Here is a 26853-nt window from a genome sequence, read left to right on the forward strand (position 1 = left end):
ACGGAGTCTGTTAAAAATAGAAATTGAGCAGATGGCAGACTCTTAAGATATCATCTTTAGATAGTTGATCACTTCAGGTTTAAGCATGTCGTATGTTCCGTGCGAGACCCAGTGGCCGCGGCCGATTCCGCGGAACCACCTTGTTGGATGCCTCCGACAAGAGGAGTGGAGCGGCATCTCGGCACTACATGTCAGTGAAGACAGAGTTTGATGGACACTCTGTAAGGGATATAACGAACTTGATTGCCGTTGTAGGGAGCCGAGACCCTATGAGAAGGTGGTTTATCTCTTCCGCAAAAGTCCCCGTAAGGCTCCTTAAATTGCTTATACAGGCCAAGTTCGTGTGATAGAAGGACCCAAAGCTTGAGAGAAATTTTCAGACTTGAATTTCATAGATCTGATTCTATCTTCTGCAAATAATGTAAGAGAAGTCTAGATTCCTTGACTACAGCTGACAATAGGCTGATCATCACCACAGGGAGTATACGGCATCATCAGCCATGTTCGAGGCGCTATGGGCCGTGAGTTTTGCCCCAGTGTATCACAAGAAACTCATTCGTCCCTAAAGCATTGATAATTCTCTTTCTAGGCTGGTGTACGGTATTGCTTCGTGAATCTAGGATCTGACCACCCCGCTATCATGGAAGCAATGGTTAAAGGCCAGCAGGAGAGGCCGGACAGGTTCCCTAAATTCGTCACTTGCCCTAGTGAAATGGTTGCGCTTTCTATGGCAGATGGTTATGCTCGATTCACAGGAGAACCACAGGCTGTCATTGTGCACGTCGATGTTGGCACTCAAGCCCTCGGCTGTGCCGTACATAATGCCAGCGTCGGCCGCGCGCCTGTGCTCATCTTTGCCGGTCTCTCTCCATGCACTCTGGAGGGTGAATACCGCGGTAGTAGAACCGAGTTCATCCACTGGCTACAAGATGTCCCAGACCAGAAAGCAATCGTATCACAATACTGTCGCTATGCCGCCGAACTGAAGAAGGGCAAGAATATCAAACAAATGGTGAATCGAGCCTTGAGTTTTGCCAAGAGTGAGCCCCGGGGACCGGTTTACTTGCAAGGGACTCGAGAGGTTATGGAAGAAGTCATCGAGCCGTATGATCTTCGACAGGAGTTTTGGAGTCCCGTGGAGCTTGGGGGGCTGACGCCGAAGCAGCTGAATCTGGTTGCTGAAGCTCTGGTGTCTGCTCGAGAGCCTCTCGTTATCACGGGCTATAGCGGACGTGATACAACCGTGGTACCTTTGCTCGTCGAGTTGGCAAACATTGTCAGGGGCCTCCGGGTTCTTGACACAATGGGTTCGGATCTCAGCTTCCCTGCTGATCACCCTGGCTGGCTGAGCGTCAGATATGGATCGGAGAAGGCTATCACCACGGCCGACGTGATACTCGTCATTGACTGCGATGTGCCGTGGATCAACACTCAATGCAAGCCCTCCGAAGAGGCCAAGATATTCCATTTCGACGTCGACCCTTTGAAAGACCAGATGCCTGTCTTCTATATTGATGCCATTCTGCGTTGTCGCGTGAACACCAAATTTGCCCTGGGCCAAATCGTGCAACATTTGAAGACCGACCTTTCAGAGCAAATCATGGCCAACAATGAGCATTATACAAGCCGGTGGTCAGCTCTTCAGGCGTCATACACGCGAAAGCTAAACGCCATAGCTGCACAGGCAGTGCCGAACTCTGACGGATCGTTCGGATGCGGTTGTCTTATTTCCAGTCTCCGAAAGGCATGCCCGATAGACACTATCTGGGTCATCGAAGCAGTCACCAACACCTTCACCGTGGCCGATCAGCTGCAAGCAACCTTGCCAGGGAGTGTTTTTAGCTCCGGCGCAGGTGGACTCGGCTGGTCTGGCGGTGCAGCTCTTGGTATAAAAATGGCCTCGGATTCCCTTCATGGAGGGAAGGGCAAATTTGTATGCCAGATCATCGGCGACGGTTGCTTTCTCTTCTCGATCCCAGCCAGTGTGTATTGGATTGCACAGAGGTATGAGATTCCAGTGTTGACTATAGTGCTCAATAACAATGGTAAGTTAAAACAACCAATCTCTAGACTTTGTATCATGTTGAAAGGAGTGCCGGTTTAATAGACAATACTTATGCAGGTTGGAATGCACCCCGGAAATCTTTGCTTCTTGTTCACCCTGATGGATTGGGATCCCAAGTCAGCAACAAGGAACTGAACATATCATTCGATCCCAATCCGGACTACGCGACTATTGCACAAGGTGCATCTGGAGGTAAATCTTGGGCGGGAAGCGCAAGCACTGTCGAGGAGCTGGCGACAAAGTTATCCGAAGCGGTGGGTGCCGTTCAAAACGGCCGGTCTGCTTTGTTGGATGCACAAATACGATAGCAAGAGCAAGGTACTGGAAAGAAGGCTGTAGGCTTATTTAGACTAAGTATGTGGTTTTAAATGTCAAATTAACGAATTGTTGAGATAATACACAGCATCCCCAAGCTGGGATCAACTACTATCTTATGAATCACCCCTGCCTAATAATCCTATTTAACAACCTCCGCAATATGAAGTCTTCTGCTCTTTCAAACCTCTCTTCATGCTATGCCACATTTCCATACACTCAGGCACTGTGCATGAAGGAGAAGAAACCTGACCCTTTTGATTTTGGAAAAGCGATTCGATGATACTTCTATAATATATGGCATCGATGCTGAAATTGACGAGAGTCTTGTTTCTATAGCGGGGAAATCAGTAAAATTGCTATCATTATTTGCGGTAGTAACACGCACTCTTCATTATTTCCTTGAGTTTGTTCAATCCACTTGATGATTTGGTCTTTTGCGTCGCAGGCTTTGAGCGTAGTATCAGCCATGATTTCATGTACGAGACAGTAGCGAATAATCTTGAGGTCAATTGAGCTAGCAATATCCCTGTAAAGAAGGTTAATACGTGGAATTTATTTTGATTGCCTTCCAAATTCTACAGCGAAACAAGTCCCAAAGTCGTCGTTGACCGTTCCGCGGAACCGGAATTGGACGGAACGTTCCAATTCATCTGCAGGAAAGCTCTCACTCCACACACTCCAGAAGTCCACGAAATAGAATACCTATTGAATAAAATACAGTTTCTCTCTATCACGAATATGATGTCCCAAAAAATATGGTGTCGATCAAAATACCATATTTTCAATTCTGCGATAAACGTAGTCCCATGGCCAATTTCAGAACCATCAGACATTCTGGTCTCACGCCCTCTCAATGACCTTGATATCGATACTTTGCTTAACAAACCAGCCGCTACTAGTCTTCCACTCACTGTCACCTGCAGGAACAAAGTCAAACCGACGCACAAGCTGGGGTACGAGCTTCGTCATTTCGAGTAGTGAGATGTTTTTGCCGATGCATGTTCTTGAGCCAGCACCAAACTATAGATATTATTAGCACAAATACTATTCAATATAATCCTTGATATCATAAGGTAGTAAACGAGGACTTACTGCCAAGTAGTTCTGATCCAAAAAAGCAAGTCGTTCTTTGTCAACCAGCCAACGCTCAGGTCGAAATTCGTGTACATCTTTGCCCCAGATATTTTCGTCTGTGTGAACTACCCATGCATTCACGCCCACCACAGTCTGCCGAGAAAATTTGAATCAGTTTTTGTCTGAGGGGTGCAAGGCAGACTGTTAGATTTGATTGGAACTTACACCTTGTGGGAAGTGTCTACCAGCAATCTGTGCACCGCCCTCAGGGACTACTCTGCTGAGAATTTGACCGACTGCTGCGTGCAGTCTCAAGGCTTCCTTGATGGTAGCTTGCAAATATGGAAGCTTTTGAGCTTCTTGGAAAGTAACCGGGTTAGAGAGATTTCCTTGCCCTTCGGCTGTCTCAATCTCATCACGAAGCTTCTGCAAGCAATCGGGATGCTTCATGAGGAAGTAGATAACAGCACTCATGCTGATGCCAGTTGTGTCAGAGCCAGCGCCAATATTGGTTCCCAGAACATTGTTTATTGCGTATTGATCCAGCTTGCCAGCTTTGCTCAATTCAATGCACTTGGCTAGGAAGTCCTTGCGATCGCTGGTACTCACGCCCTGCAGTCTGGCACCAATCTCCCTCAATATAACTCGTTGGGTGACTTTCCAGTGGCTGTCGATAGGTAAAACTTTTTGGAGCCAATTGTACAGGTAATGAACCTCGGGGATGAGTCCCACCGAGGAACCATAACTGATCGATCCGACATGAACAGCATGCAGAAGCCCGTCCTTGTCGTGACCAGCTTCGAGCAGGCCGAATGATCGACCCAAGGTAATCTCACCAATGACGTCGAATGCGTAGAATTGCATCCAGGTAAACAAATCAAACGCCCTCCCGTGCTGAGCGTGATCGGCCAAGGCGGCCATAAATTCACCATTCACCTTGTCCACGAAGGGTTCATATGACACCAAAGAGCTCATGGCGTACATATTGGAGATCTTCCTGCGCTCCGACGCATGCTTCTCATTGCTTATCTCTGAAAAGACATCCTTGTGGTCTAGTGGCGTACCAAAAGGAGTGTAATAATCGGACTTGGGAAACTTCGACCCAATACCGTAAATGGTGCGAATCGCTGTCGGGTCGCTAATGCTATAACGGTTCGGGGATAGCCGGACAATGGATCCTGTTCGTAGTTAATTATATTCATGTTGATATTAGATACATCAGATTACCATATTTTTTGTGCAAAGAGACTGTGACGTGCTCTAATTGGCCCTGGCAGTTCTTGTACACCTCCCATAGACGAGTATATCGTGCGAGTGTTGGACCTTTGATATCACGCAAAGGGTCGAAAATCCCGGTGAATAGATAGCGCAAGATCAAGAGGATGCTCGCTGTGGCGATGAGCGTCGGCACATCATAGTGAAAGCTTGCAAGTTGGGAAATCATGTTACAGAGATCACAACGCCTCTCGATTTGGACGATAGGTAGAACACAATAGAACTGAGACAATCTTAATTAAAGACTCTTGACTTACGTCTCTCCCCTAACAAGCCGTTTCCGACCATGCCCCCGGTCATTCCGCGGTGAGAAAGATGGATCTTCGAAGCGGGGACGCTCTAACCGTGAGGACATATACGGAACGAGCCGCGGAAAGCATCAGATACCCTAGAAACCTGGACATTGGAAACACAGAGCCCTAGAATGAATGACACAGCTACCCAACACATAGATCAAGGCTAGTGCTTGGTGAGGCTAAGGACAAATGATGGGAAAGTATAATGATGTCATTGTTTGACAAATAGATTCGAGGTTGGGGATTGGGTCCTGCTCTTGGTCCTTTTTCTTAGTTCAGAATGTATTCAATGCTAGTTTTTGCATCTAAATTCTTCTTTTTTTAGGCTTGTAGTCTTATCAATTCTCATAGACATCAGCCTTGGCAGAATCTCCAACAATACCGAACTAGGTCAGAAAGTTTGAACTTTCTGTACACATGAAAGCGGTGTCTCCTTATCTGTCACGTAAAAAGAGTAATCCAGTATAGGTGGACTCAGTTGACCTAGATTCTGTAGCATTTTGTAAGGTCGCTGCATTTAAATGATCTTTACACTACTCTATCTAGGCAGCAGAGGACCGGCAATGGCTCAGCCCTCGATAAGAAACTATTAGTTAATGTACGCTTGGTTTTGATCCGTAATAATGGGGAGAATGAAAATCACATTTCGGTATTTAAAGAAGTCTGTTCAACTGTGAATACTTTGTACTGGGCACAACATCTTTGATAGGACCCGTCAACATGGGAAGAGGTGCCTCAGGATGGGGATTTGGAACCCAATTTCCGTGAACCTGGTTGCGTGTTTGGAAAGGCATCTGCGCAATGGCTACTGGTTTCGAAAAGTCATTAGTATCGAGGATGGCCAATTCCCCCTTAGGTGACGAATCTCTTTCCATATAGAATATGACCCAACCATCGCCTTCTTCACAGTCAGGCCCTCGAGGGATATATGCAGGCTCTGCGACACTTCCATCGCTGGCGGCATGGAAGATAGACTCCTCGCCAGTCTCCGTATTCAACTTGATGATTGCGTTGAAACGGGGTCTGTCCTCCCCTTCGGGGGTTATCATAGCGGTCAGATAGACGATCTTAGTCTTGTGACCGGTTTTGCGCTCATCGAAGATGGGGAAATCAAAGATGCCCTCAAGTAGTGTCTCAGGAGGCGGCAGAGCGGTCCCATCAGGCTTGGCAAGATCGATGGTCCAACGTTTCCAATCACCGCTGGGCTTGCCATTGGGCCCCTCGTAGTCTTGGGGGTTGAAGAAGTCAAAGACGTTGAAGGTGACAAAGTGACTTTCAAGCTTCAAGATCCCACCCTCTTCCTCCCAGGCATTGCCACTGTGAATAATCAGGCCGTGAGGAGCGGTATACTTCCGGAACTCGCCTGGCTTCCAGTCTGGATGGTTCGGAGTGTTTGCATAGCGTGGAGTGACCAAGAATTCCGAGGGTTGATCAGGGACGAATCTCCAGTAGTCGCCTCCAGATTTCATCACATCATCCGTGTTGACGCCGAATGGCATGTTGGAAAGGATGATCCAATTCTCGGTGATCCAGCCGTCGTGTGGCCAGCCGGGCTTATCTTGCTTGAACCAGTGCTCATTAGAGGTACGTCCATTGGGATCAATCGAGTAGGTACAGATATCCGGAGTGCTGAGACCCTTGGCAGAATAGCTCCAAGTGACCAGTTCATTCTTGTGAGGATCGACTTTGGGGTGGGCAGTGAAGGTCATCGCAGCAACTTGGCCACCGTAGGGATCCGCACCTCTTGTTTCCAGGGTGTCCGGATCCAAGGCCCACGGTAATCCTCTTTCGGCTAATGCGAGGAGATTTCCACCCCAGTAGATGATATTGGTATTTCCGGTGCTGTCATTTGCATATCGCACGCACGGATGAATGTCGTAGGGGTTTCGGTAACGACCGAAAAGCCGACGACCAGCCTTGCGCTCGAGAAGCCATCTTTCAGTGTGGATATATTTAATTTTCATGGAGATCTTGCCGTCCTGAATCCGGAAGGCACAAACATGCCCATCCCCATCGACAAAAGGAGTTCCAAGTTGAGGGCAAAAATGAGGATCGACGAGCATCCGATACCATGTCCCACTAATCTCCGTGGGGAGATCACCAAAGACCACCATCTCGTCCAGTTCACACTCAAATCGACCTTGGGGAACAGTGTCGGTAGGGCGGTAGTAGTGTTCCCATGGCGAGGTGAGCCCAAAGTGATTCGCATGCTGGCTCTTTGCCGCTGGTACCACAAGTTCAGCCTGTGCGGCTTCTGGGCCTGGATTCGCCATTGCTTTCAAAGGTACTTTGTAAAAATATGGTCAAGTACGGCGTATACGGGGCTTTACTACCAAAGTTTAAGCATGGTTATATAATAAAAAGGTACTATACGCTCATGGCTGCTCTACTACATGCAGTGGCTACTTCGTTGGCCTATCGCAGCTACTGAGCCGCGGAACGCAGCTTTGATTCGAGGCCATCATTCCGCGGAATTCTTCTTAAGGCCAAAGTTGACAACATTCATATTAGCAAGACTTGATCTAAGCCACTTTCTCTTCTTGTCATCAACTCAAAGCTACCGCCTTACTCCAGAATATAATCGGCAGCCGAGAATCAAACGGGGCAGCCCACCGGTACTTGACAATGGGTGATAGCCGTCCAGGTGCTTCGATTTCTGAGGCAAGTTGACTTTCTATGAGTCAGTTGATTCTCAAAGTCAAAGCGAGAAAGAACTCTCGTGGAACAGTTCACGCAACAGTAAAAAACTATTACTGCAGCATGATTTACATCATTAGTTCAATCCAAGTAGTGGGCACTCTATCCGGTTACCCGCTAGCATATTCAATGATTAATCTGATATCTGCCACGTGAGAAAATCGGAAGCACCTTTAGGACCTTCCTCACTATTCGGCAAAGCTCAAACTATGGTTGGCATGCCTAGTGTCATAGACTAGATTTCTGGACAGTGCTCACGCAACGTGACTGTTACTTTTTGTTGGCTCCTTACAACGCCTCAATTATTTAGGATTGACTCGGGATCTTCTGTCCCCAAAGGCGCATGGGTCATGTAGACAAGATTGCTCGCAAACAGTTCAGCCATTGGCTCAATAACTCAATATCCCTAGGTACAGGTATCCAAATGCTAGGCAAAGTATACTTGGACCAGCTAGGGTCAAAACGTTCCGCGGAACTCCAGAAATGGTAGTGTCCAATTGATTAGAGCCGATTGGATCACTCCGCATGAACTATATTACCCCAGATTTCCCCACATCACATCCCCACACCCCGCAAGCCCTAAGAACCAAGGATGTACAGTATGTACAGACTTCGATACATATCTCCGGCTCTCGCCCGGCTTAACATGCTTAGATGTACTCATCTCAAATCTAGACGTGTAAGTTGAACCATGTCTCATCGTGCAAACGAGCTTGAAAGCTCTGGGATCACCCATCGCCTTCGTCCCACGGAAACACTGGGTCATGTCCGACTTCAAGATGAAGTGACTGGGGAAACCCTTCTCGTGCCCCAGCCGTCGTCCGATCCCAACGATCCCCTCAATTGGTAAGTCTTTTGCACGTTCACGCGGGTACTGACCTCAAGAATCACGTTAACTTCAAGTTCTCAATCACAGGTCGAAAGCTTTCAAGATATACGTTGCCATGCTGACTTGTGTGGCCTTGACTTGGATTAATTTCTTCGCAGGTGGTCCCGGAGCTGTTTTGGTTGAGATAGCCATAAATCTCTTTGGTGTATATCCACCCGACCCTCACAATCCAGCCTCACTATCTCCAGCATCGATTGCGAGGTTTTCATCTGCAGTGAACAAGACTGCTTTACTATTTTCCACCACTTCAATGGTGGCTGGCGTGAGCAATATTTTTTGGGTTCCGCTGGCTGTCAAGTATGGCCGTCGGGTAGTATACACTTTCTCATTTCTTGTGTTTGGACTTTGTTGCATCTGGTCGGCGCGTGCTACATCCTATGGTAGCCTTATGGCTTCAAGAATTATAGCATCATGGTTCTCTGGCAGTGCCGAGTGTGTCGCCCCTATGACGATCGCGGATATCTTCTTTCTCCATGAAAGAGGTAAAATGACAGCGTATGTATAATTGTGCCTCCGCTGCTAGCTGACTCGACGCCCCCGGGCTTACAAATTGGATTTTAGAATGTACTCGGCCGCGCTCTCGACAGGTGCCGCTTTTGGTTTGATGATCTCTGGGATCATGTCAATCTCACAGAACTGGAGGATGTTTCACTATCTGTGCGCTGCGCTTGTTCTTGCCACAACGGTACTGATTTTCTTCACCATGCCCGAGACTGCATTTCAAAGGGATCTCGGTCGAACAGAGGAAGTTGCAAACGAGAAAGTTTCTAATGTGGCCGAAGTGGAGCACGTCGAGGTTTCCAACACTCCCAAGAAATCCTTCACTCAGCGAATGGCGTTCAATCGTGCTCCTCTCACCCACGAGAGTATTTGGAAAATTGCCATTCGCCCTGTTCTTATCCTTTTCTTGCCGCCAGTCTTCTGGTCCACGGTCTCGTTTGGAATAGGAATCGGGATCTTTGTCGTGCTAGGCACCACAGCCGCAACAGCTTTCTCGCAGGTATACGACTTCACAGTCTGGCAAGTGGGATTGGTCTGGATTGCAGGTATTGTTGGTAATCTACTTGGCATACCATTCGGCGGTTATTTTTCTGATTGGGTCGCCAACCGTGCCACTTCCAAGAATGGGGGTGTTCGAGAGCCGGAGATGCGTCTTCCCGCAGTGAGCATCGCTATGATTACCTACCCGGGATCACTTCTTCTCTATGGTCTGGGCATCAATTACAAGGCTCATTGGATTGTCCCTACATTGGGAATATTTTTGTGTAAGACTTTTACATCAGCATGTGTCGAACAGAAGCGAATTACTAACTTGATATTCCCAGTCTCATTCGGCAGTAGTGCGGCGATTGGTATTACTGTGGTCTATACAATTGACTGCTACCGACCAATTGCTGGGGAGGTTGTAGTAAGCCAGGTTGTTTTTAAATGTAAGTTATTCGCCCGTATAATAATTCTGCAGAGCCTTCAATGCTAACCAACCGCCCTTCCAGCTTTTATCACCTTTCTCATGTCCTTCTACGCAAATCCATGGGTTGACCGGGATGGATATGCAGGAGCATTTGGGGCCATGGCAGGCTTTAGTTTCATCATCCTGGCGCTATGGATTCCTCTGTACATCTGGGGCAAGCAGATTCGTCATGCCACTCTCAAAGGGCGTGTAATGCGATATGTCCACTGGGATCTGGATAGAGAGACCGGAGAGTAGTCGAGTAGACATTATGGGAAATTACGAACGTCTGTGGAGAACTACATTTACACGAACCGGCCATGAAAAGCTGGAGAGGAAAAAGACGGGATCTAATTACTCCAGCTACCCGATATGATGTCAATAATTGAACTCTCCATCTTAATTATACTCAATGTGTCTCTGAGATCTGGAATATCTCTTGAGTACTATAAGAGGTATGCAGAAGTAATACGCATCAAAGCCAGCGAAAAGGCCAAAATGAACGGTCTCTTTGACCTCCTCCTTTACGTCGATACTTCTTTGTACACCTCGGAAATTGGAGAGCTTGTGTCCATATTACTAGATGTTGTGGATTTGAATGGTGGATCAGTGAGGTTTGACTTCATAAGATTTCGTAAGAGAGATTTCTCCTGTATTCTACATTCATCTCGTGTTCCACAATCTAGGTGATTTGTTTATCTTTGCTAACTAGAAAAAGGCTTTGGCATCGTCGGAATGATACCGCTATACAGTTTAGCATTGCGATAAGAAGTTAGCCTCTTAATCCCTAAATCAAACAATGAATTGAATTGAATAGTCTTTTCTAATAAGCTGTCTAATGATAGAGGCGCTAATACCTTGAGCATGGAGCGCGAGCTCTGCAGGTTGATCAAGGAGTTCAGCCATTTCAAAAATACCACGCTCTTCTGAAGAACTGAAACAAGCTAATGAAAAAAGCATGAGTTGGAAAATGTAGTCCAAAGTCCGCGATTGATCGGAAGTGATAACCACTTTATTGTGCTGGGAGGGCGATAATAGGCACGATGACCTTTGAGTCATACTTCCCACCGAAATGGATTGTGTGCCGTCCCTCGTTCAGATTGTCGAGCTTCTTATCAATGTGGCTAGGGAAATCAGAGCTCGTATCAATGAAACCCTGGACACGGAACAACAGGCTCTCTCCTGCTTCGAAGTGAATACCCATCGGCCAAAGAGAAATTTCAAGCTTCACAATCTCTCCTGGGGGTACCTTTTCTTCCTTGTCATGGGGGTGGTACGGAATCATGGCGGTGCTCCGTTCGGGAACTTGAGCGCGATGCGAAGCCCGCAGAATACCCGTTGGGCCGGTGTACTAAATCATAGACCTTGTCAGTGCGCTGTCACCGTGCAACTCTGTAATGTGTGTTCTTGAATTGAGCTGCTCACCTTGACAGTCTGCGCCATCGGAACGTCATGTTGGGTGTTGACACCTTCTGGCAGAGATTCCCAGGGGACATTGACGTGTTCTAACACCTCGCCACTTTTGCTCAGCTTACGGATGGACACATAGACATCCATATCGTCCTTGTCCTTGCAAGACATCCAAAGCTCAGCTTTTGAGTGACCAACAAGGCTGGTCGCTTTGTCAAAGGTCAACACAAATTCAGACGGCTTTGCTTGGTAGCTGTCCGCGTGATGGGCGACAAAGCTCTCGTGGGCTTGCAGTGAGGTGGCCAAATTTCCAGAATCCTGCAAGTAGAGCTTCCGATACTCGGTCGACGGAATAGGGTAATTAGCAAATGGAACGTCCCACATGGGTCCCTATTGAAACATGTCAGATGGCTTTCAGATGCTGTATTCACATCAACTCACAGGCTCGAACCGATTTCCATACGTGAGAATGGAGACCCTAGCCTTGGGAGTTTCTTCCCACCCATTTTCAATGCCCTTCAGATACCGATCGAAGAACCGTTGCAGGTCATCGATATACCTCGGGGTATAAAGATCAAACCACTCTTGGGTCGGGTGGAAACGGATCCATTTGTCCTTTGAAGCAGCCTGGTTCCAGCCTCTCACGGTACCAGACCCATGATTTCCGGAAGAATAACTGACGAGTGCGTAGATCGGTAGTGTCAAATTACTGGTGTCGTAGACCTTGTCTTCCCAGTAACCGTTGAAAAGGGGCCATTTGTTGAGCGCTTCGCCAATGTCCTCACGATCATTTCGGCCGCGAATCGTTTTATTGAAGATGAACGAAGCGAAATTATTTTTCGGAACGCCACCACGACAGATCAAGTCACGGTACTTGTCCGTGAACCCTTCCCAGGGTGCGATGCACTTGAGCGATGGGGGTTTCGCGATGGCGGTTGCCCACTGCTCTGTTGCCAGCCAGGAATTGCCGGACATGCTGACGGCACCATTGCACCAAGGTTGAGCTGCAATGAATTCCACTGTATCGTAGCCGTCCACGCCTATCTTTTGTTAATAATCGCCTGAAGTAATTTTTTAATGATTGAGCAGCAACTTACCCATCTGGCTTCCTTCGATATAAAGATTACCTTCACTATCCCAGGTACCTCGGATGTCTACGTTGACGACCGCGTAACCTCGGGGGCACCACTCAACAGGATCAGGTCTATGTCTCGTGGTCAGCACGTTCTCTCTGGCGGCCGTCGATGAAGATTTGTTTACCCTTCGAATTTCTCGAGGCCAGATGTGGCGCTCGCGGGCAGTCCAAGTCGGAAGGGAATGTTGTCGAAAATGCGAAACCCTTGCACAGATATCACCGTTAGGTCTGCTAGAACTTCACATAATGTCGTCAGCTACATACCGTGTCCGTTTTTACCGTACGGGCTCACAGCCAAAATAGCCGGAACTTTGGTATCTGTGACAGGCCTGAAAATGTCACAGTAGATCTGAGAGCATAAATTAGTATAGTTTTAGCAGGACTCTGGGTTTTGACAAACCTTGACACCGTCTCTGAGCGGAATCTCGACCACCTCGTCAAATATAGTTTCCTGGTGAAAGGGGCGTCTGCCCTCTGCGAATCTCCAGCCTACAGGAAGTGTTCTAGTATTTCTAGTCTGCTTCCTGTAGGGATACATATCCGTTTCATCTTCAGGTCGGCTGGTAGGTGTCCATGGAATAGGAAATCCCCCAAAGTCAAGTTTTGGTCCGGCCATGATGTAGTAACCTCGTGGACTGGTCTTTCGTAAGAGATAAAACGCAGGCTCTAGATTCTGAGATGTGATCGATCAGATATCTCTGGAATGGACGATGTACTTGTACTCAGCATGGACATTGACTTGACATTGACTATCTTGATGTCAAGCAGCTATCGTAGCTTCCGCGGAACTCGGAATCTTGCCGTGGTGGGGTGTAAGTTTGACGGCGAGTTTCCAGCTTAGGAACTCCGTGGAACTGTACTTTCTAGCTCTCATAGGTTTGCTGTGTAAATTAAATAATGAAGCTTGTCTGGAATAGAAATGATAGAAAAATAGGAACATTTGGTGGTGATGATGTCTGTGAAAGATGGGTAGTAGTTCCGCGGTCTCTATGACCTATGTGGGGAATTCCCAGCCTTTGAAAATTCAAAGGTCATTCATTTTTCTATGTTCTAAGATATTGGCCTGGAACTTAACTAGATCATTCACATGTCCAGAGGATGCATCGTATTCCGCTCTGGCTAGAAGGTTTCCAAGTAGCCAAAAGATATCTACACAGGCTGGGCCTATTATTGTTGGCATTTATCCAATGTTATCATCTAAGGATGGCGTTCCCTTTCATTTCATTCGATATTCTTGTGTTGCTACCTTAAATCCGTCAACTTCCATTTCCTTGGAATCCCAACACAATAACGTATCCGAAAGACGCAGAATTTCGTTGCAAATATTTAGGGAGCAAAAAAAATTTTTATACTTCTCAAAAGAAGGGACTCTAAATGATTAGGATAGGCCTGCTTCATGGGTGGAAGAGAGATATCAACAGGTTCAATTGACTAGCGAGAAAGGGAGGCGGGGAGAAGGCATTTACGCAACTCCAGAAACGACAAAGTCAAACAGGAGGCAAGACTTGATTGTGGGTATCGGGTTGGCGATCAAGAACCTGAGCAGGGAAGGTTTCAGAGACCCATAGACTAACCGAGTTCATGATGCTGTCTTCAGGTGCTGATCCACTAAATGCAGGAGACCGCAAAAGGCGGTGTACCATGGCAAGATTATGTAAGCGGCGGACGGCCGGACTCTTTATCTCCGAGATCCGACCTGAATCCTGACTCGACGAATTCAACCACCCTGAATTGACAGTCCAATCAGCATCAGTATCGGCACCCTTTAACTTTACCCTTTGCCGATGGCAATCCATCCCGGTAATTATGGGTTGTCTTCTTGACCCTGGCTCCTTTCCAATCGCCATCTGTGCGGGGTAAAGCCTGGCTTCGTTGCCATGGGCTCTTGTTACAGACTTACAATGCTGTCCCCACTCCTGCCCCACGCTTTTCGTGGAACTCCAGAATCCCTCTGGGTACCCATTGGTACGCATCATGAATGACTAGTCCGCATTCGTTATACCGCGTGAGGAGTGCGGGGAGTGTAGATCTAGTGCCTCTCTAAAAGCGAACGTAGCGGCTCATCCCCTTGATCACGCCTTCCAAGTCTTATCTTGATCTTTCACGCCTATGGCAACATGAAAGCTGCTACATCTTCAGCTCCGTCTCGTGGTAAGAGGTCGCCGGATGCGCTTCGGGAGTCCCGGCCCCGAAAGAGGGAGAAATATGCAAAGATGGCCTGGTGACTTTTGCCTTTTTGACTCAACTACAAGGACAGTCTGCTGACCCTGTGATAGCTCACTATGCAAGGTCCGAAAGGTCAAGTGCAGCGGTAACCAACCTTGTAATCGATGTGAGGAGCTTCACAGCCAATGTACTTACAACGAACCGTTCCAGCCCGAAGCCGCTAGGTATAGCACCCCTGGATATGAGTGATTATCATTTCAGTTATTGATGCGTCGAATCTAATCATTGCACAGCGGCTTCGACTCACAGCCGGCCCGTCGAGGCTCTGAAGTCACGGTCTCGCAAATGAGCAAGATATGTGACCAGACCCAACACTCCATCAGCAGCTTTGGTCTCGCTCCTCCACGAAGGTCCTCCTATCTACAACGAAGACAAGAGAACGACGAGCTTCCCCAGCCAAATAAGCCTCTCACTCCGACGGATCCTGGACATACATTAAGCCTCACACAAGATGCGATGAGAGAAAGGGGCCTGCTCTCTCCTCCACACTCTGAACCTGGCCCTCATCCAGTCACTCGAGACCAGTTAAAATTTCCTGATACTCTGATCAACTTACTGCAAGCCGCACGACCATTGCTGGAAATTGGTCACGAGAAGGTAGTCCAACTGTTTGCAATATTCAAGGATGAGGTTTGCCCTTTCTATCCTTGCGTCAGTTTAGACCTTGGCAATGAAGTTATCAACGACGTCTTTTCACTGTTGAAGGACACCTCTCACGGGGTTATTCTCAACGTGGATGTGATTGATGTGGAAATCACGAAAGTGGTTGTGGCAATTGCATTGCTGCTCAGAGATGACACGCAAAGCCCTTTATCCTCTGATCTTGAAGGACAGTTGGTTTGGAGCGTGGACTCTTGTTTCGATCAAGAGAAGCCCCAGGTTGAGGATATTGTAATGGCAACATTACTGGTAAGATGATGTCCGTCTCTAGTCACAAATGCTCGCTATTAACCGAGGGGCAACCCTGGCTTCTAAACAGTCAATTTATTTAGGCCTCAAGCACAGAACAACCAAGGCATGGCGAATGGCTGGGGTAGCTGCCAAGCTATGTCTCGAACTTGGTCTCCATCGAGAAAGATTTTTTGAAGATTCCCGGGTGCTTCCACGGTGGAATACCAAGTGGAAGCATATATTCGCCAGTGTTTATCGGCTTGAAAGGCAGTGGAGCTTCTATTCAGGCCTGCCGTGGACACTTCATGATACAGAAATCAACGTCTCTTCGCTCACAGTAGTAAGGCTCTCTACCAGCACAAATCAGTCCACGCGACTATGATCTTCTGACACTTTCTCTCGGTCTAGGAACCGACAGATTCTTATATATCAACCATGATCTCCTTGGACAGAAACCTTTCTGAGACATGGACTATCGTCAACATCCCGTCATCTCAACCCAAAAACAACGAGGAACGAGTTGAATTCCTCAACTTCCAACTTCAAAAACTCGTTGACAAGATACCAGCAGAGGACTTCAAATCCCTAGAGCCAACCATAACCCCACCACCATGGCTTCAAGCTGGACTGAAAAAGTTCTGCCTCCTTCGCGTGCACCACATCAAAATTTTCACACAAATAAGCGCATCCGGTTCAATAAGAAATCTCATCTCAAATACAACCTCAACTAATACTCTCGTGACGGCAGCCGCAAAATCAATCGATCTGCACATGGAAATGGTCGACGCCGGCGAAATCAGTCCCCTCATGCTACCCACAATGCTCAAATTGCTTCTTTCCTCGCTATCTATCATGATGTTTGCCGTCTCACACTGTCCAGACGAGTATGGCCCGCTGTGTAGCAAGCATTTTGAAACAGCCGTGCAAATCCTCAGCGATGCGCAGAGCTACGTCAAAGACCCAGATATGACTATCTGGGGTACCTTGCGTGTATTGGAAAAGGTTGTTGAAACGAGTCAGCGATCATATACTCAGCGGTCGGCGCCTTTGGTCAGTCGCAAGGAAGACATGAGCAACGATGTTGATCAGGGGGAGGTCTTTTGTGAAGGAAGTGTGTTTGAGGAGCTCCCGACGCCGGACTCGGAATTCTTCTCCATGTTGGGGAGTATCGGAGCGACAGATATACTTCATATGGATAACATCTTCAGCTAAGTGCCGCAGAGTAGAGTTGACATGATCATCCCGTCCCTGCCTATGTTCCGTGCTGTGGATACAGTGGGGTTTCATAAGTTTGAAACTATGACCAATGTTCAGAATCATCTTGTTAATCACTCACAAGTTGAATAGTTAATAGGCTCAAAGTTGATGTCTAAGCTCTCATGAAAGACGATTGAAATGACCTTTAAAAAGACCTTTCAAAAATCGAAAAGTGGAAGAATATCTGTTGGGTGGTTTTTCTGAATTCTAGACTCAGACTTTTGAACTGCCACTGTACTATTCGTGTACTTTTATTCCAGTCCTGGCACAAATTGTGAAATATCTTTGGAGAGCTTGACTGAAGTCGCTAGCCCAGATGATTATTCCTCACTACCAGGAAATGATGTCTTACAGATGAGACTTTTTACAATGTGGTATCATTATATGGAATGAAATGTCTATTAATGACTCTCATAAAACGAGAAGAACGAGAACCCTATCGACCAAAAAATACTTCCCATGGTATCAAGTAGAATCCCGAGATGCGAACCTCCCAACGAGAACCCTGTCTTGATCGACTAACTATGTGTTTGATTTTCCCACCTATCCAAACTCATCCAATTCCATGACATGATAGTCACTGGCAGTACAAAAAGTCTAGGAAAGAGAAAGTAAAGTGACAATCAGAATCCTGCGAAGAGACAGGTTCCAGATGAGCTATAGAAGAAGGCTCAGGGGAAAGAGAAGAAGAAATCATTAAAGAAAAGCAAAGAATGGACCAAACCATCCGGCGAGAACAGGAGAGAAAGGAAGAAAGGTCTAGACAGACTGCTCGAAAAGAGCAATGGTCGAGCAGAAGTTACTTGTGTTGGGCTTCTGGGGGACCATGCTCTTGCCTGCGGACGAGGTGACCATGTTAACGGCAGCCTTGGTGCTGAGACCGTAGATGTGAACATCCGAACAGTCAACCTCTACCATATTCTCCTGGCAGTCCTCTGTGTTCAAGCAAGTTTGCGCGTAGTTCTCGAAGAAGCTGTAGAGGCCAGCACCGTAGATGAACAGATCAGAGGTGTTGATCACGCGCAGACCCCAGGACTTCTTGCAGGAGGCCGTTGTGCATGTCGAGAAATCGGGATCATTCCAGGAGTCCTGAGGCGTGTAGGGAACCAATGCGGTGGGATTGGACTGGTAGTACGGGGTCTCAGTCTGGATCAGACCCATGAAAACGTTGGCAGCGTTCGACACCTGGTAGTTGTACAGCTGGTGGTGCTCAGAAGCAGTGCCCCAGAGCCAAACCGGGCCCTGCGATTCGACAAGAACACCACGGCCAGTGTAGACGTTGATCTGATCGTGGTCGGCCAGGTCGAGCTCGTGGTCAGCGGTCCACATCCAGGAGTTCTCGATGTAAGCACTAGCCTTCTCGGTAATGTGCAAGAGCAAGAACGCCGCAATGCACTCAGCCTTAGGAGTAGTCTGCTTGGCAGGAGTCTTGGGGCAGGTATCACTCTGGAGGCCAGTACCGGCAGCACCACCAATGCGAATGTGGACATCCCACATGCCAGCCGAGCCCTGCGAGGAGGCGGCGACGTTCCATTGCATAAGAATAGCACCGGGGGCAGCGCCCTTGGTGGTAATGATCAAGTCGCTCAGCTCGACGGATCCAGACTCGCCTTGCTGACCAACCTGCACAGCGGGAATTGGGTTCTTCTCATCTTGGAACTTGGCGCCGTGGGCCATAATCATGGGCCAAACCTCACCGGTAATCTTGATGTCCTTCGGAATCTTCAAGGTCGAGGTAATCACGTACGCACCGTGATCAAAGTAAACAACCTGGTCGGAGGTGGCACTGTCTAGCACCTTCTGGAGAGCAGCGGTATCGTCGGTGGTTCCATCACCCTTGGCACCAGCAGACTTGACGCTGATGAACGAGGAAGCGGGGAGAGACTCGTAGAGTGGCTTTGACTTTTCGAAAACGGCGCCACCACTGAGAAGGTCACCGGGCTTGGAGCTGGCCTTCATGGTGCTCTGGGTGCGAGCAGAGGCGACAGCCTGGTTAGCATCACTCCTGCACGTTCCCGAACCACTGCTAGAACCAGTGGCCTGAGAGACAGCACTCGAGGTGCCAGATGCGGGGGTTGACTGAGCAACGGGAACAGCACTGGAGGTCTCAACTGCTGGGACGGCCTGGCTGGTCTCAGGAACGGTAGTCGCTTCACTAGATCCCGCGACAATAGCAGCTGTGGATTCGCCAGCGGCAGGAACAGTAGCAGAGGGCTCTTCACTGGCTGCAGGGGTTTGAGAGGTGGGAACAGTAACCTCGTCGGTCGGTTCGGACGAGCCAACAAAGACAGACAGCCAGCTGTTGTCCATGCCGGGAAGACCAGACAAGGTGGGGGCAGAAATGCTAGCTTGCGATCCAAGAGAGCGATCGCCCGAACCAGTGCCCGAAGGCAGAATGGGAGTAGTGACGTGGGTGTTGGAGCTGGAAGCAGCGTTCGTCGCGAGGGTCGCGGCACCATTAGTGGCAGCACACGCCGTCACAGTCTGCACAACAGTCTCGACAATGGTGACGACCTCGGTGTCAGCATTATCCTCCTCGGGGCGGTAAGCACGCTTGGCAGAGACGGAAGAGGAAGGGGTGTAGGTGTTGCCCTGCACCCAGCTGTCAACCACAGCGCCGCCAGCCAGAATGGTGTTGCCATCAATACCGGCCACCGCGACAGTGGAGCCAGAGAAATCGACGTTATCCAGGACGAGAGTACCACCACCAGCAGGGATGCTATTCTTGGTCCAAGCAGTAACGATACCAGTCGGGGTGTTGGTGAGCTTGCTATCGAGCATCATGACAGAGCCAACAGTCTGGTTGGAAGGCGAAGTGGACATGTTGAGGCCGACCTGGCAGTCATTGATGTTGACAGACTTGAAGGTCCAGGCCCAGTTCCAGTTCATGTAGATGGCAGTCTGGCAGCCATTGAAGGTCAGGTTTCGCGTAGTGAACTGCTGGTTACCCAGGAACATGCCGTAGTTACCGCCGTTGAAGGTCAGGTCGGACATGAAACCACCTGAACCATTATCCATGAAGATACCTTGCTGCTTGTTGGCAGAGCCGCCACCCTTGATCATCTCAAATCGGATGTTCTGCAGACTAGTAGCCTGACCGACCTGCCAGTGAATACCAGCTCCAGAACCCTGGGGCATAGCAGTAAGATCAATGACGATATTGCGAATAGCACGGAAGAAGTTGTTTTGGTTGGTATACCAGTTGTCGCCATTGTCCTCGTAAGGATCGGCATCGATAACTGCCATGCCAGCGAAGGCAGCAGCAGCCTTGATCACGGGCAGGTCAACTGCATCACCGACGATCTGGGTGTAGTAGTACTGCACGATGGGCTTCGAAACGACATAAGTACCAGGCGGGAAGTAGACTAGGGCAGGGGTCGTAGTAGACGAGTCGCAGCCCTTGCCACAGCGGCCACCAGAGGAGATGGCCTTGTTGATTGCCGCGGTGTCATCAGTAGATCCATCACCTGTTATCTTATGGTTAGCGATTTGCGATGAATATATGTTCAATACCCTCTCATCACTCACCCTTGGCGCCAAAGTCCTTCACGTTACGGAACACCTGATAGTCAGTGGAGCTAGCGAATGGCACAGTGCCCTGACGCTTGATATTTCCCACCCAATAGCTGGATGCAGCACGCTTGAACGCAGCCAATTCCAACGTATCGGGGGCAGGCGTCATAGGAATAGCGCCAACCAGGGCAGTCGGGAGACCCAGCAAGAGAATGAGGTGGGCGAAGAACATCATGATGGAAGTTTGGAAACGCGCCATCTTCTAGGATAGCTAGTCACTGAACCTGCAGCGAAGCTAATGCGTACGTGTTTTGTTCGTTAAAATTGAAAGTTGGGATCCCTATGAGAGAGCGAAATTCAGCAACCAGTACTGATGATTGTAGTGAATATCGAAAAGATGCGAATTCCTGGCGGCGCTTGAACCAGCAGGCGTCGGCAGGAGAAATGGAAGTGGGAATGCGGGTTGTCAAGAAGGAGCGATTTGAGGAAGGCAACAATTGTAGACTCCGTTCCAGCAAGAAAGAAGGGATTGGATGCGAAGGCAGCTCTGACTCTGGTCTGATAGTCGATAATAGTCGTCGCACTACCAACCCAGTGGATCTATACTTCGACCCGCAAACAAAGGAGTGAAAAACAACAATGGGCTTTTAGACGGAAGCTGCCCAGATGAAGCACCAGGCAACACCACAGAGGGGCAAAAGAAGAAGGGAAAGTAGAAAGGAAGGTAACAATCAAACAATAGATCAAAGAAAACGTAGAATAAAAGAGAAGGCCTCGAGGAGATGCTGGCGGCACTTACCTTGTAAGTCTGAGATCCGTATGGAAATCAACTTCGCGTATTTCCGCCGTAATCTGCACGTATCGTCCCTGAAACACTTTCCACGGCGCCAATCACACAACAAAACGCCCTGAAATCCACCAGCACCACCCAATCAGACAGCCCCGAGGGCGTAACGACGCCGAAGCTTGAAACGTGATTGCCGGGGATGAAACACTGGGAGGAGGCGATCGCAAAGCCGAGTGTTGCAGATTCACTGGTGGAAACAACCCGCGGGTCGGGAGACGAGGTCGTCAAATGAGCAGGAGTGGCCACAGGCTCACTATTTTCTTCAAGTTGGGTCTAGCCAGCCGCAGACTTTAACTGTGGGCGAATCGATAGGGAGCCAGTATATACCGGTATACTGTTGAATGCCCAGTGGAGATGAAGATCTCAAGGAAACCCGCCCAAAAGGATAAGATTGGGTATAAGCCTGAGGGCAAGTCAAGAAGCAGGGCAAGTCAAAGTCCCGAAATAGAGGTCTATGGGGTCTCTACGCGCTATATACCGAATACCAACACGGTGGCTGCCAAGGGGATCGCGATTCCTCTGCCAAAACAGGGTATGCCGGATCATCCATTCCATCCATCTGGAGGTTCCTGTCCGCATGGACTTGGAGCTGTCGCGTCGGATGCCTCGAGGGGAGGGGGGAACCATTTTCCTGGCACATCTTCCATGGCAGCAATGTACGGGATGTGGGACGGCGCGAACATGGTCAGCGCCTCTGGTATGTCCCCCCTCTCCTCCTCTAGTATAATGCCCTGGTGATAGTGGAGTCTCCCCTAGTCACAAAGGCGACTGAACAAGGCAGAGGGACGGGAGACCAGCACTGAATCATTTGATTTGATTTGTCGAACAGGATCATCAGGGGAGAAGGGGATCTCAGCAACATCAGTTAGCAAGCAATGATACCAACGGTGCAATTACTGGCCTAGAACGCGTGCGCTAGTTGTCCATTCTCGCCACGGCCAGTGTTGCTCGGCACCAGCGATCATACCTGGGTGCTCTCAGCGTCGCGGGAGGACTGACCTTTCTACTTGGTCGCGTCAAGGCCAGAGAGCCCTCGCGGTCAAGACTCCCACTGAGAGGGTCTGTTGTCAGGGATGCCGGTTGTTATGGATTAACATTCCGGCGCGGGCGGCAACGGAGGGAGATTCCTGATGACGAAGGAGGAGGCTGTCAATGCCCGCCTTTCTCAAAGGAATTCTCATCAAAGGGCTAGGCTAGACGCCTTTTCCTCTTAGGCTCCTTCCGGCTGTCTCGGACTTGCTGCGGGTGCAGATGCGCCATCTGCATCGGGTAGATCATCACGACTGGCCAAGCTTTGTTGGCCCCTGAGCCTTGGGGGACCCGCCCTAGCGGTAGTTAGCGCGGCTGCAGCTGTCGCCAGTGGCCAGTAGCAGGTACTAAGTGAACGCTTTCTCTCCGAACTTAGGGAATTGCGAGGTGCGTACGATCCTTGTCACAAGTGAGAAGATCTTTTTTCGCGAGTCAGTTGCCTTCCTTGGACGAAACTGGAGGTTGGTCAGCACTCACAGTAAACATTCGTTCCACGGGACCAGCCTGACTAATCTGATCCCTGCCAGGGCCGCCATTGGAGCACGGAATGATAGTATCGACCGATTACCGTAGATTATTAAATCGAAGCTCGGATCTTGCGTAACTACAGTTGAGTACCTTGGTTGGCGAACCACAGTTCCTTAGGCAAGGCGAATCAATCGCCAACCGCGGTTCAACCTGCGTGCTACTTCTTCATTTCGTAAGCCTTGTGGCACAGCATTCACATGAAGTACTACACAAAATATGTACTCCCACCTATCCTTCCAGAACATCATGATCGTTAGTATCTCTCAGTTTATTGTTCTCATGCTACTACACTAGTAGCAGTAGTAGTAGTAGACTAGTATGTCTCGGCAGTGGCACCGGGAGGCTGTACTATCCCCCCAATATGTATATATTGCTGCCTTTAATGTGCCTGCCACGCGTCCTCGTCCACATTTATTTCTTTCGCCCGGGACGGTCCGGCCACCTTCGAGCACCACCAGTGGCGATTTGAGAGTCAATTTTCCCAATTTGGTAGTTAACTCGAGCACCGAAAAGGCAAGCTCTCTGAGCTACTCAAGCGCATGTTTCAGGACGCGAGCGAGCCTACGCACCCCCTCGGTCAGGTGACGCGGTTCTTCCCACGCAAAGCACAGGCGCAGGCAGCCAGCAAACCGGTCGCTTGGCGGTTGTGGGCTACCAGCTTCGAATAGTGTGCCAGGCGCTAAGCGTAGGTTTTCCTCCTGTTGCGCGCGCTGCACTATATCTACCGCTAACAGTGGCGTTGGTAGGGTGAGCCAGATGAAATATCCGCCTGTAACGGTCTCGGGAGAAGCAACCGTCGCTCCGAGTGGGACTAGGTATTCCTGGATTGCTCCCTGTAGCGCATAATACCGCTCTGAATATGCAGGCTGCAATACTGTTTGGATGTAGTTGTCTAGAGTGCCAGAAGGGAGTAGTTGATCAATGATTGTTGAACAGAGTTGAGAAGGAGCGCCGCCGGAGCGCGAGGAGCCTCTAAAAAGTCGATATCATGTTAGCTGGAAGTTCCAAGGAATATGGTGCATGACGTAGTATCAAGCGTGCGTGAACCGGATACTCTACTCCAATCATGCGCAGTATATACCGACTGTATGCAGGTCCCTCTGGAACGACTTGCAACTAGCCAAAAAGAAGGGACACTAGAAGCACAAGAGACGCAAAACATACACTTGTGACAACCCGTAAGCAATCTTTTCGGATGCTTCGGCCCATCCGGTGCGAAGCCCGGGACCGAGCAATTTACTGAAGCTACCATTGCTTACTGCGTGTCCCCATTCATCGATAGGGCCACCGTCCAGGTAACGATCCACATCTACTAAGCGGGGGAGGCATGCGTGTTCGGGGGCAGCCAGCTTACCCCCAGGAGTCGGTGACCATTGCAAGAAATCGTAGACGTCGTCGGTTACTAGCAGGGCATCGTACTTTCGAGCCAGTCGAACCAAATCCTCTCGATGACCCAAAGACATAACCTTGGTGGAAGGATTGGCGAACGTGGGGACCGCATAAATGATATATTTGTAGATCTTGCGCCAGGGCCGGTGTGGTTTGAATTTCTGCGGATGTACAAAGAAATGTATCAGTCGGGGTGTCACGATTGGTTTCTGAAGCTTATCTGAGATAAGTTCAGTGGATGGTGAGAATGTGACATCGATACCCCAGTCTGCTTCTGCTTCTGCTTGTCGAGGAGCAGATGCAGACTGCCGTATCCATTGTCTTTTTCAGGGCGATACCGGTTCGGTGTTGCCCTTGGCAAGCGCCTTCTCCTCCGCCGCACGTAATCCGCTCTTCAAAAAGGCGAGGTCTATCCCCTCGTCATCCTCAGGGACCCCTCGAACCCGCCCAGCAAAGCCTGCATCATCAATTATACGGCCAGCGAGGTGGTAGGTTGGATCGACCATCCAAACCCCGCGCGTGTACACAGGGTCAGTAAAGACGGCCATGACGCACGCGAGGTTCTGGCTGGCCCCGCCAGTGATGCAAATGCGCCCGGACGAAATTGGATTGCAAGGCTGGTAGAAGGCACCCAGCCACTTGGCCACGTGGGCACGCAGAGGCTCGTAGCCTTCATCGGGCCCGTACAGCAAACCTGGGTGTGCGATGGAGGGGGTCGTCAAGACTGTCGTGGCGGAGCGGAGCAGATCGGGGGCGGGGAGGAGCGCGGGGTTGGGCCAGCCGCTTAGTAGATCGATGGGCGGCTGTTGGTTGGGAGGCGCAGTCATGACTGGTGGGGATTATTGGCTGGAAGGGGGATCGAGGGAATTGGAATCATACGAGAAAGTAGGCGTAGGGAATGATGCAAGTGATAACGTCGTTGATGGAACCGTGGGCCTGATTGACAAGGCCGGAGGATGGACCGGGAAACGCGATTCTTTGGGTGAGGGGAAAAGGAAGGAAAGAAAATGGCACAGGCACAAGGAACCCGCAAACAAAATGATGCCATTGGATCCATTTAAGACTCTATACTCTCTTCCATTTCAAACTTCATAGGGCTTCTCTAAAGATCCTAATACTTAGTACTATCCATGGACGTTTTCGAAATATTTCCGAGATGATATACGCTGTATATTTCCTACTACTGGTAGACTGGCTTGTAATGATTTGTCGCAAACTGTATATACTTCAGGCCACCACTACTACTGTATGTACAGTCAAGAAATTATGGTGCGATGCTTTGCGTCAGATTAATCGCAAAGCCTCAGTGCTCTGACTACTACTTCAAACCGTAATAAGTATGTAAGATTAGATTGACACCTAAGGTTGGTGGCCTTCATACGACGTAAGCAGTCTGTTTCTTAATTAATCTTTTTTTTTTTTTTAAATATTACCCTTCTACTCCGCCGTATTGTTCTTCAATTTTCGGTTTGCCTTCTTAATCCACTAGCGCCAATTCCTCAAGAAAATTCTTCCTGTATTATTATTGACTATTGCTAGCCTCATGCTAGGTCTATTGCGAGCTAAGTATTCCGGAAACCCGGGAGTCCCCCGGTCGGATCCAAGCGGCAAGCGGCAAGCGTGGTACTCTAGGAGTATATCAATCAGCCCCAATTGGATAGGCGGATCGATTGACACCCAAAATCGAGTTAGTGATGTGAACCAAAAGGCAATTGCCGCTCGCTAGTGAATTTTTGCCCTTGTCGGACGTGGATACATTGCCCATCTCCCTAATCGAGACGAGTGGGCTGTCGTGTCATACAACACATACTTCATACAGTAGTGCCACTGCCTACTGTACGTACTAGAGACTAAATACTCCGCCGCCAGGCTGCCAGGCAGAAATTTGATGTGTCGAGGCGCAATCTAATTTTCACGGCTCTCGGACTTTCAAGGAGATGTTTTTCGCAATAATACACCATAGCTTATTATTAATTATACCTGCCTCCCAGAATGGAGTCCTCCGTAATCCATCAGCTACTAAAACGGATTATGTACCAGGAGCTAGCTAATTTAGTTAGTTTATCAGCTGGTGGGTTTCCTCCTCGGTCAGGAAAGTGTCCAAATTATATATAGTATGATCCTAGAGATCAACAGACAACCAGTTCGTCTCTCGTCTACTGTACTGATCATCTGAATAAATAACAAAGTAGCAACATAGTCATGCCCGTTCTCCAGCATCGGAGAACCGTCAGCATGCACAAGGGCTCTTGGGGGCTCATGATTCGTATGTTATTCAGGTTTTCGCACTGCAGGGCTCCACCGAGACATGCACAGCCAGGGAACCCAGCAAAGCCGGAGCTGCTATTATTGGCATGGAAAGGAACCGGATCGAAGGCCCTCCGTCTTTTTTTTTTTTTTTTTTTAATTTTTAGTGGTTTTTAGCTTAAGGCTCTGGTTTCTTGTAAAGATTCAAGAGTTCATGAGAGAAAAAAAAATTGTCAACTCCATATCAATCTGACTTTTCTGGAACACCCCTGAAAAGAAAAGAGTCCAAATCTGGTGAAGGTGTCTCTGTTTCTTTT

At 48.9% G+C, this 26853-nt stretch overlaps 9 protein-coding genes across 9 annotated transcripts; 4 read left to right on the top strand and 5 right to left on the bottom strand.

Annotated features, from left to right (window-relative positions):
* Positions 1 to 500: 500 nt before the first annotated feature.
* N7473_010114 (uncharacterized protein) lies at positions 501 to 2373 on the top strand (the record flags this gene model as incomplete). Its single annotated transcript, XM_057156053.1, has 3 exons — positions 501 to 521; positions 590 to 2045; positions 2123 to 2373. The coding sequence occupies 3 exons, from the start codon at positions 501 to 503 to the stop codon at positions 2371 to 2373; spliced, it is 1728 nt and encodes a 575-aa protein (XP_057004708.1).
* Positions 2374 to 3223: 850 nt separating this feature from the next.
* Positions 3224 to 4901, bottom strand: N7473_010115 (cytochrome P450; the record flags this gene model as incomplete). Its single annotated transcript, XM_057156054.1, has 4 exons — positions 3224 to 3403; positions 3476 to 3610; positions 3683 to 4635; positions 4685 to 4901. The coding sequence occupies 4 exons, from the start codon at positions 4899 to 4901 to the stop codon at positions 3224 to 3226; spliced, it is 1485 nt and encodes a 494-aa protein (XP_057004709.1).
* Positions 4902 to 5681: 780 nt separating this feature from the next.
* Positions 5682 to 7301, bottom strand: N7473_010116 (carotenoid oxygenase family protein; the record flags this gene model as incomplete). The annotated part of the gene is made up of 1 exon (XM_057156055.1): positions 5682 to 7301. The coding sequence occupies one exon, from the start codon at positions 7299 to 7301 to the stop codon at positions 5682 to 5684; it is 1620 nt and encodes a 539-aa protein (XP_057004710.1).
* A 1115-nt stretch (positions 7302 to 8416) lies between these two features.
* On the top strand, positions 8417 to 10322 carry N7473_010117 (uncharacterized protein; the record flags this gene model as incomplete). Its single annotated transcript, XM_057156056.1, has 5 exons — positions 8417 to 8571; positions 8999 to 9109; positions 9176 to 9879; positions 9940 to 10044; positions 10108 to 10322. The coding sequence occupies 5 exons, from the start codon at positions 8417 to 8419 to the stop codon at positions 10320 to 10322; spliced, it is 1290 nt and encodes a 429-aa protein (XP_057004711.1).
* Positions 10323 to 11076: 754 nt separating this feature from the next.
* Positions 11077 to 13225, bottom strand: N7473_010118 (CocE/NonD family hydrolase; the record flags this gene model as incomplete). Its single annotated transcript, XM_057156057.1, has 7 exons — positions 11077 to 11415; positions 11490 to 11864; positions 11916 to 12514; positions 12572 to 12678; positions 12735 to 12837; positions 12874 to 12958; positions 13010 to 13225. 7 exons carry the CDS (start codon positions 13223 to 13225, stop codon positions 11077 to 11079), a joined length of 1824 nt encoding a protein of 607 aa, XP_057004712.1.
* A 1501-nt stretch (positions 13226 to 14726) lies between these two features.
* N7473_010119 (uncharacterized protein) lies at positions 14727 to 16938 on the top strand (the record flags this gene model as incomplete). Its single annotated transcript, XM_057156058.1, has 5 exons — positions 14727 to 14830; positions 14886 to 14999; positions 15069 to 15744; positions 15815 to 16066; positions 16135 to 16938. 5 exons carry the CDS (start codon positions 14727 to 14729, stop codon positions 16936 to 16938), a joined length of 1950 nt encoding a protein of 649 aa, XP_057004713.1.
* Positions 16939 to 17742: 804 nt separating this feature from the next.
* On the bottom strand, positions 17743 to 20731 carry N7473_010120 (glucan endo-1-3-beta-glucosidase; the record flags this gene model as incomplete). The annotated part of the gene is made up of 2 exons (XM_057156059.1): positions 17743 to 20450; positions 20512 to 20731. 2 exons carry the CDS (start codon positions 20729 to 20731, stop codon positions 17743 to 17745), a joined length of 2928 nt encoding a protein of 975 aa, XP_057004714.1.
* Positions 20732 to 20940: 209 nt separating this feature from the next.
* N7473_010121 (uncharacterized protein) lies at positions 20941 to 21126 on the top strand (the record flags this gene model as incomplete). Its single annotated transcript, XM_057156060.1, has 1 exon — positions 20941 to 21126. The coding sequence occupies one exon, from the start codon at positions 20941 to 20943 to the stop codon at positions 21124 to 21126; it is 186 nt and encodes a 61-aa protein (XP_057004715.1).
* A 2301-nt stretch (positions 21127 to 23427) lies between these two features.
* On the bottom strand, positions 23428 to 25116 carry N7473_010122 (aminotransferase-like domain-containing protein; the record flags this gene model as incomplete). The annotated part of the gene is made up of 3 exons (XM_057156061.1): positions 23428 to 23872; positions 24065 to 24450; positions 24628 to 25116. 3 exons carry the CDS (start codon positions 25114 to 25116, stop codon positions 23428 to 23430), a joined length of 1320 nt encoding a protein of 439 aa, XP_057004716.1.
* Positions 25117 to 26853: the final 1737 nt, after the last annotated feature.

Source organism: Penicillium subrubescens (genome assembly GCF_028828155.1).
Source record: "Penicillium subrubescens strain IBT 31985 chromosome Unknown utg000007l_segment0_segment0, whole genome shotgun sequence".
In the NCBI taxonomy this organism is placed as follows: domain Eukaryota; kingdom Fungi; phylum Ascomycota; class Eurotiomycetes; order Eurotiales; family Aspergillaceae; genus Penicillium; species Penicillium subrubescens.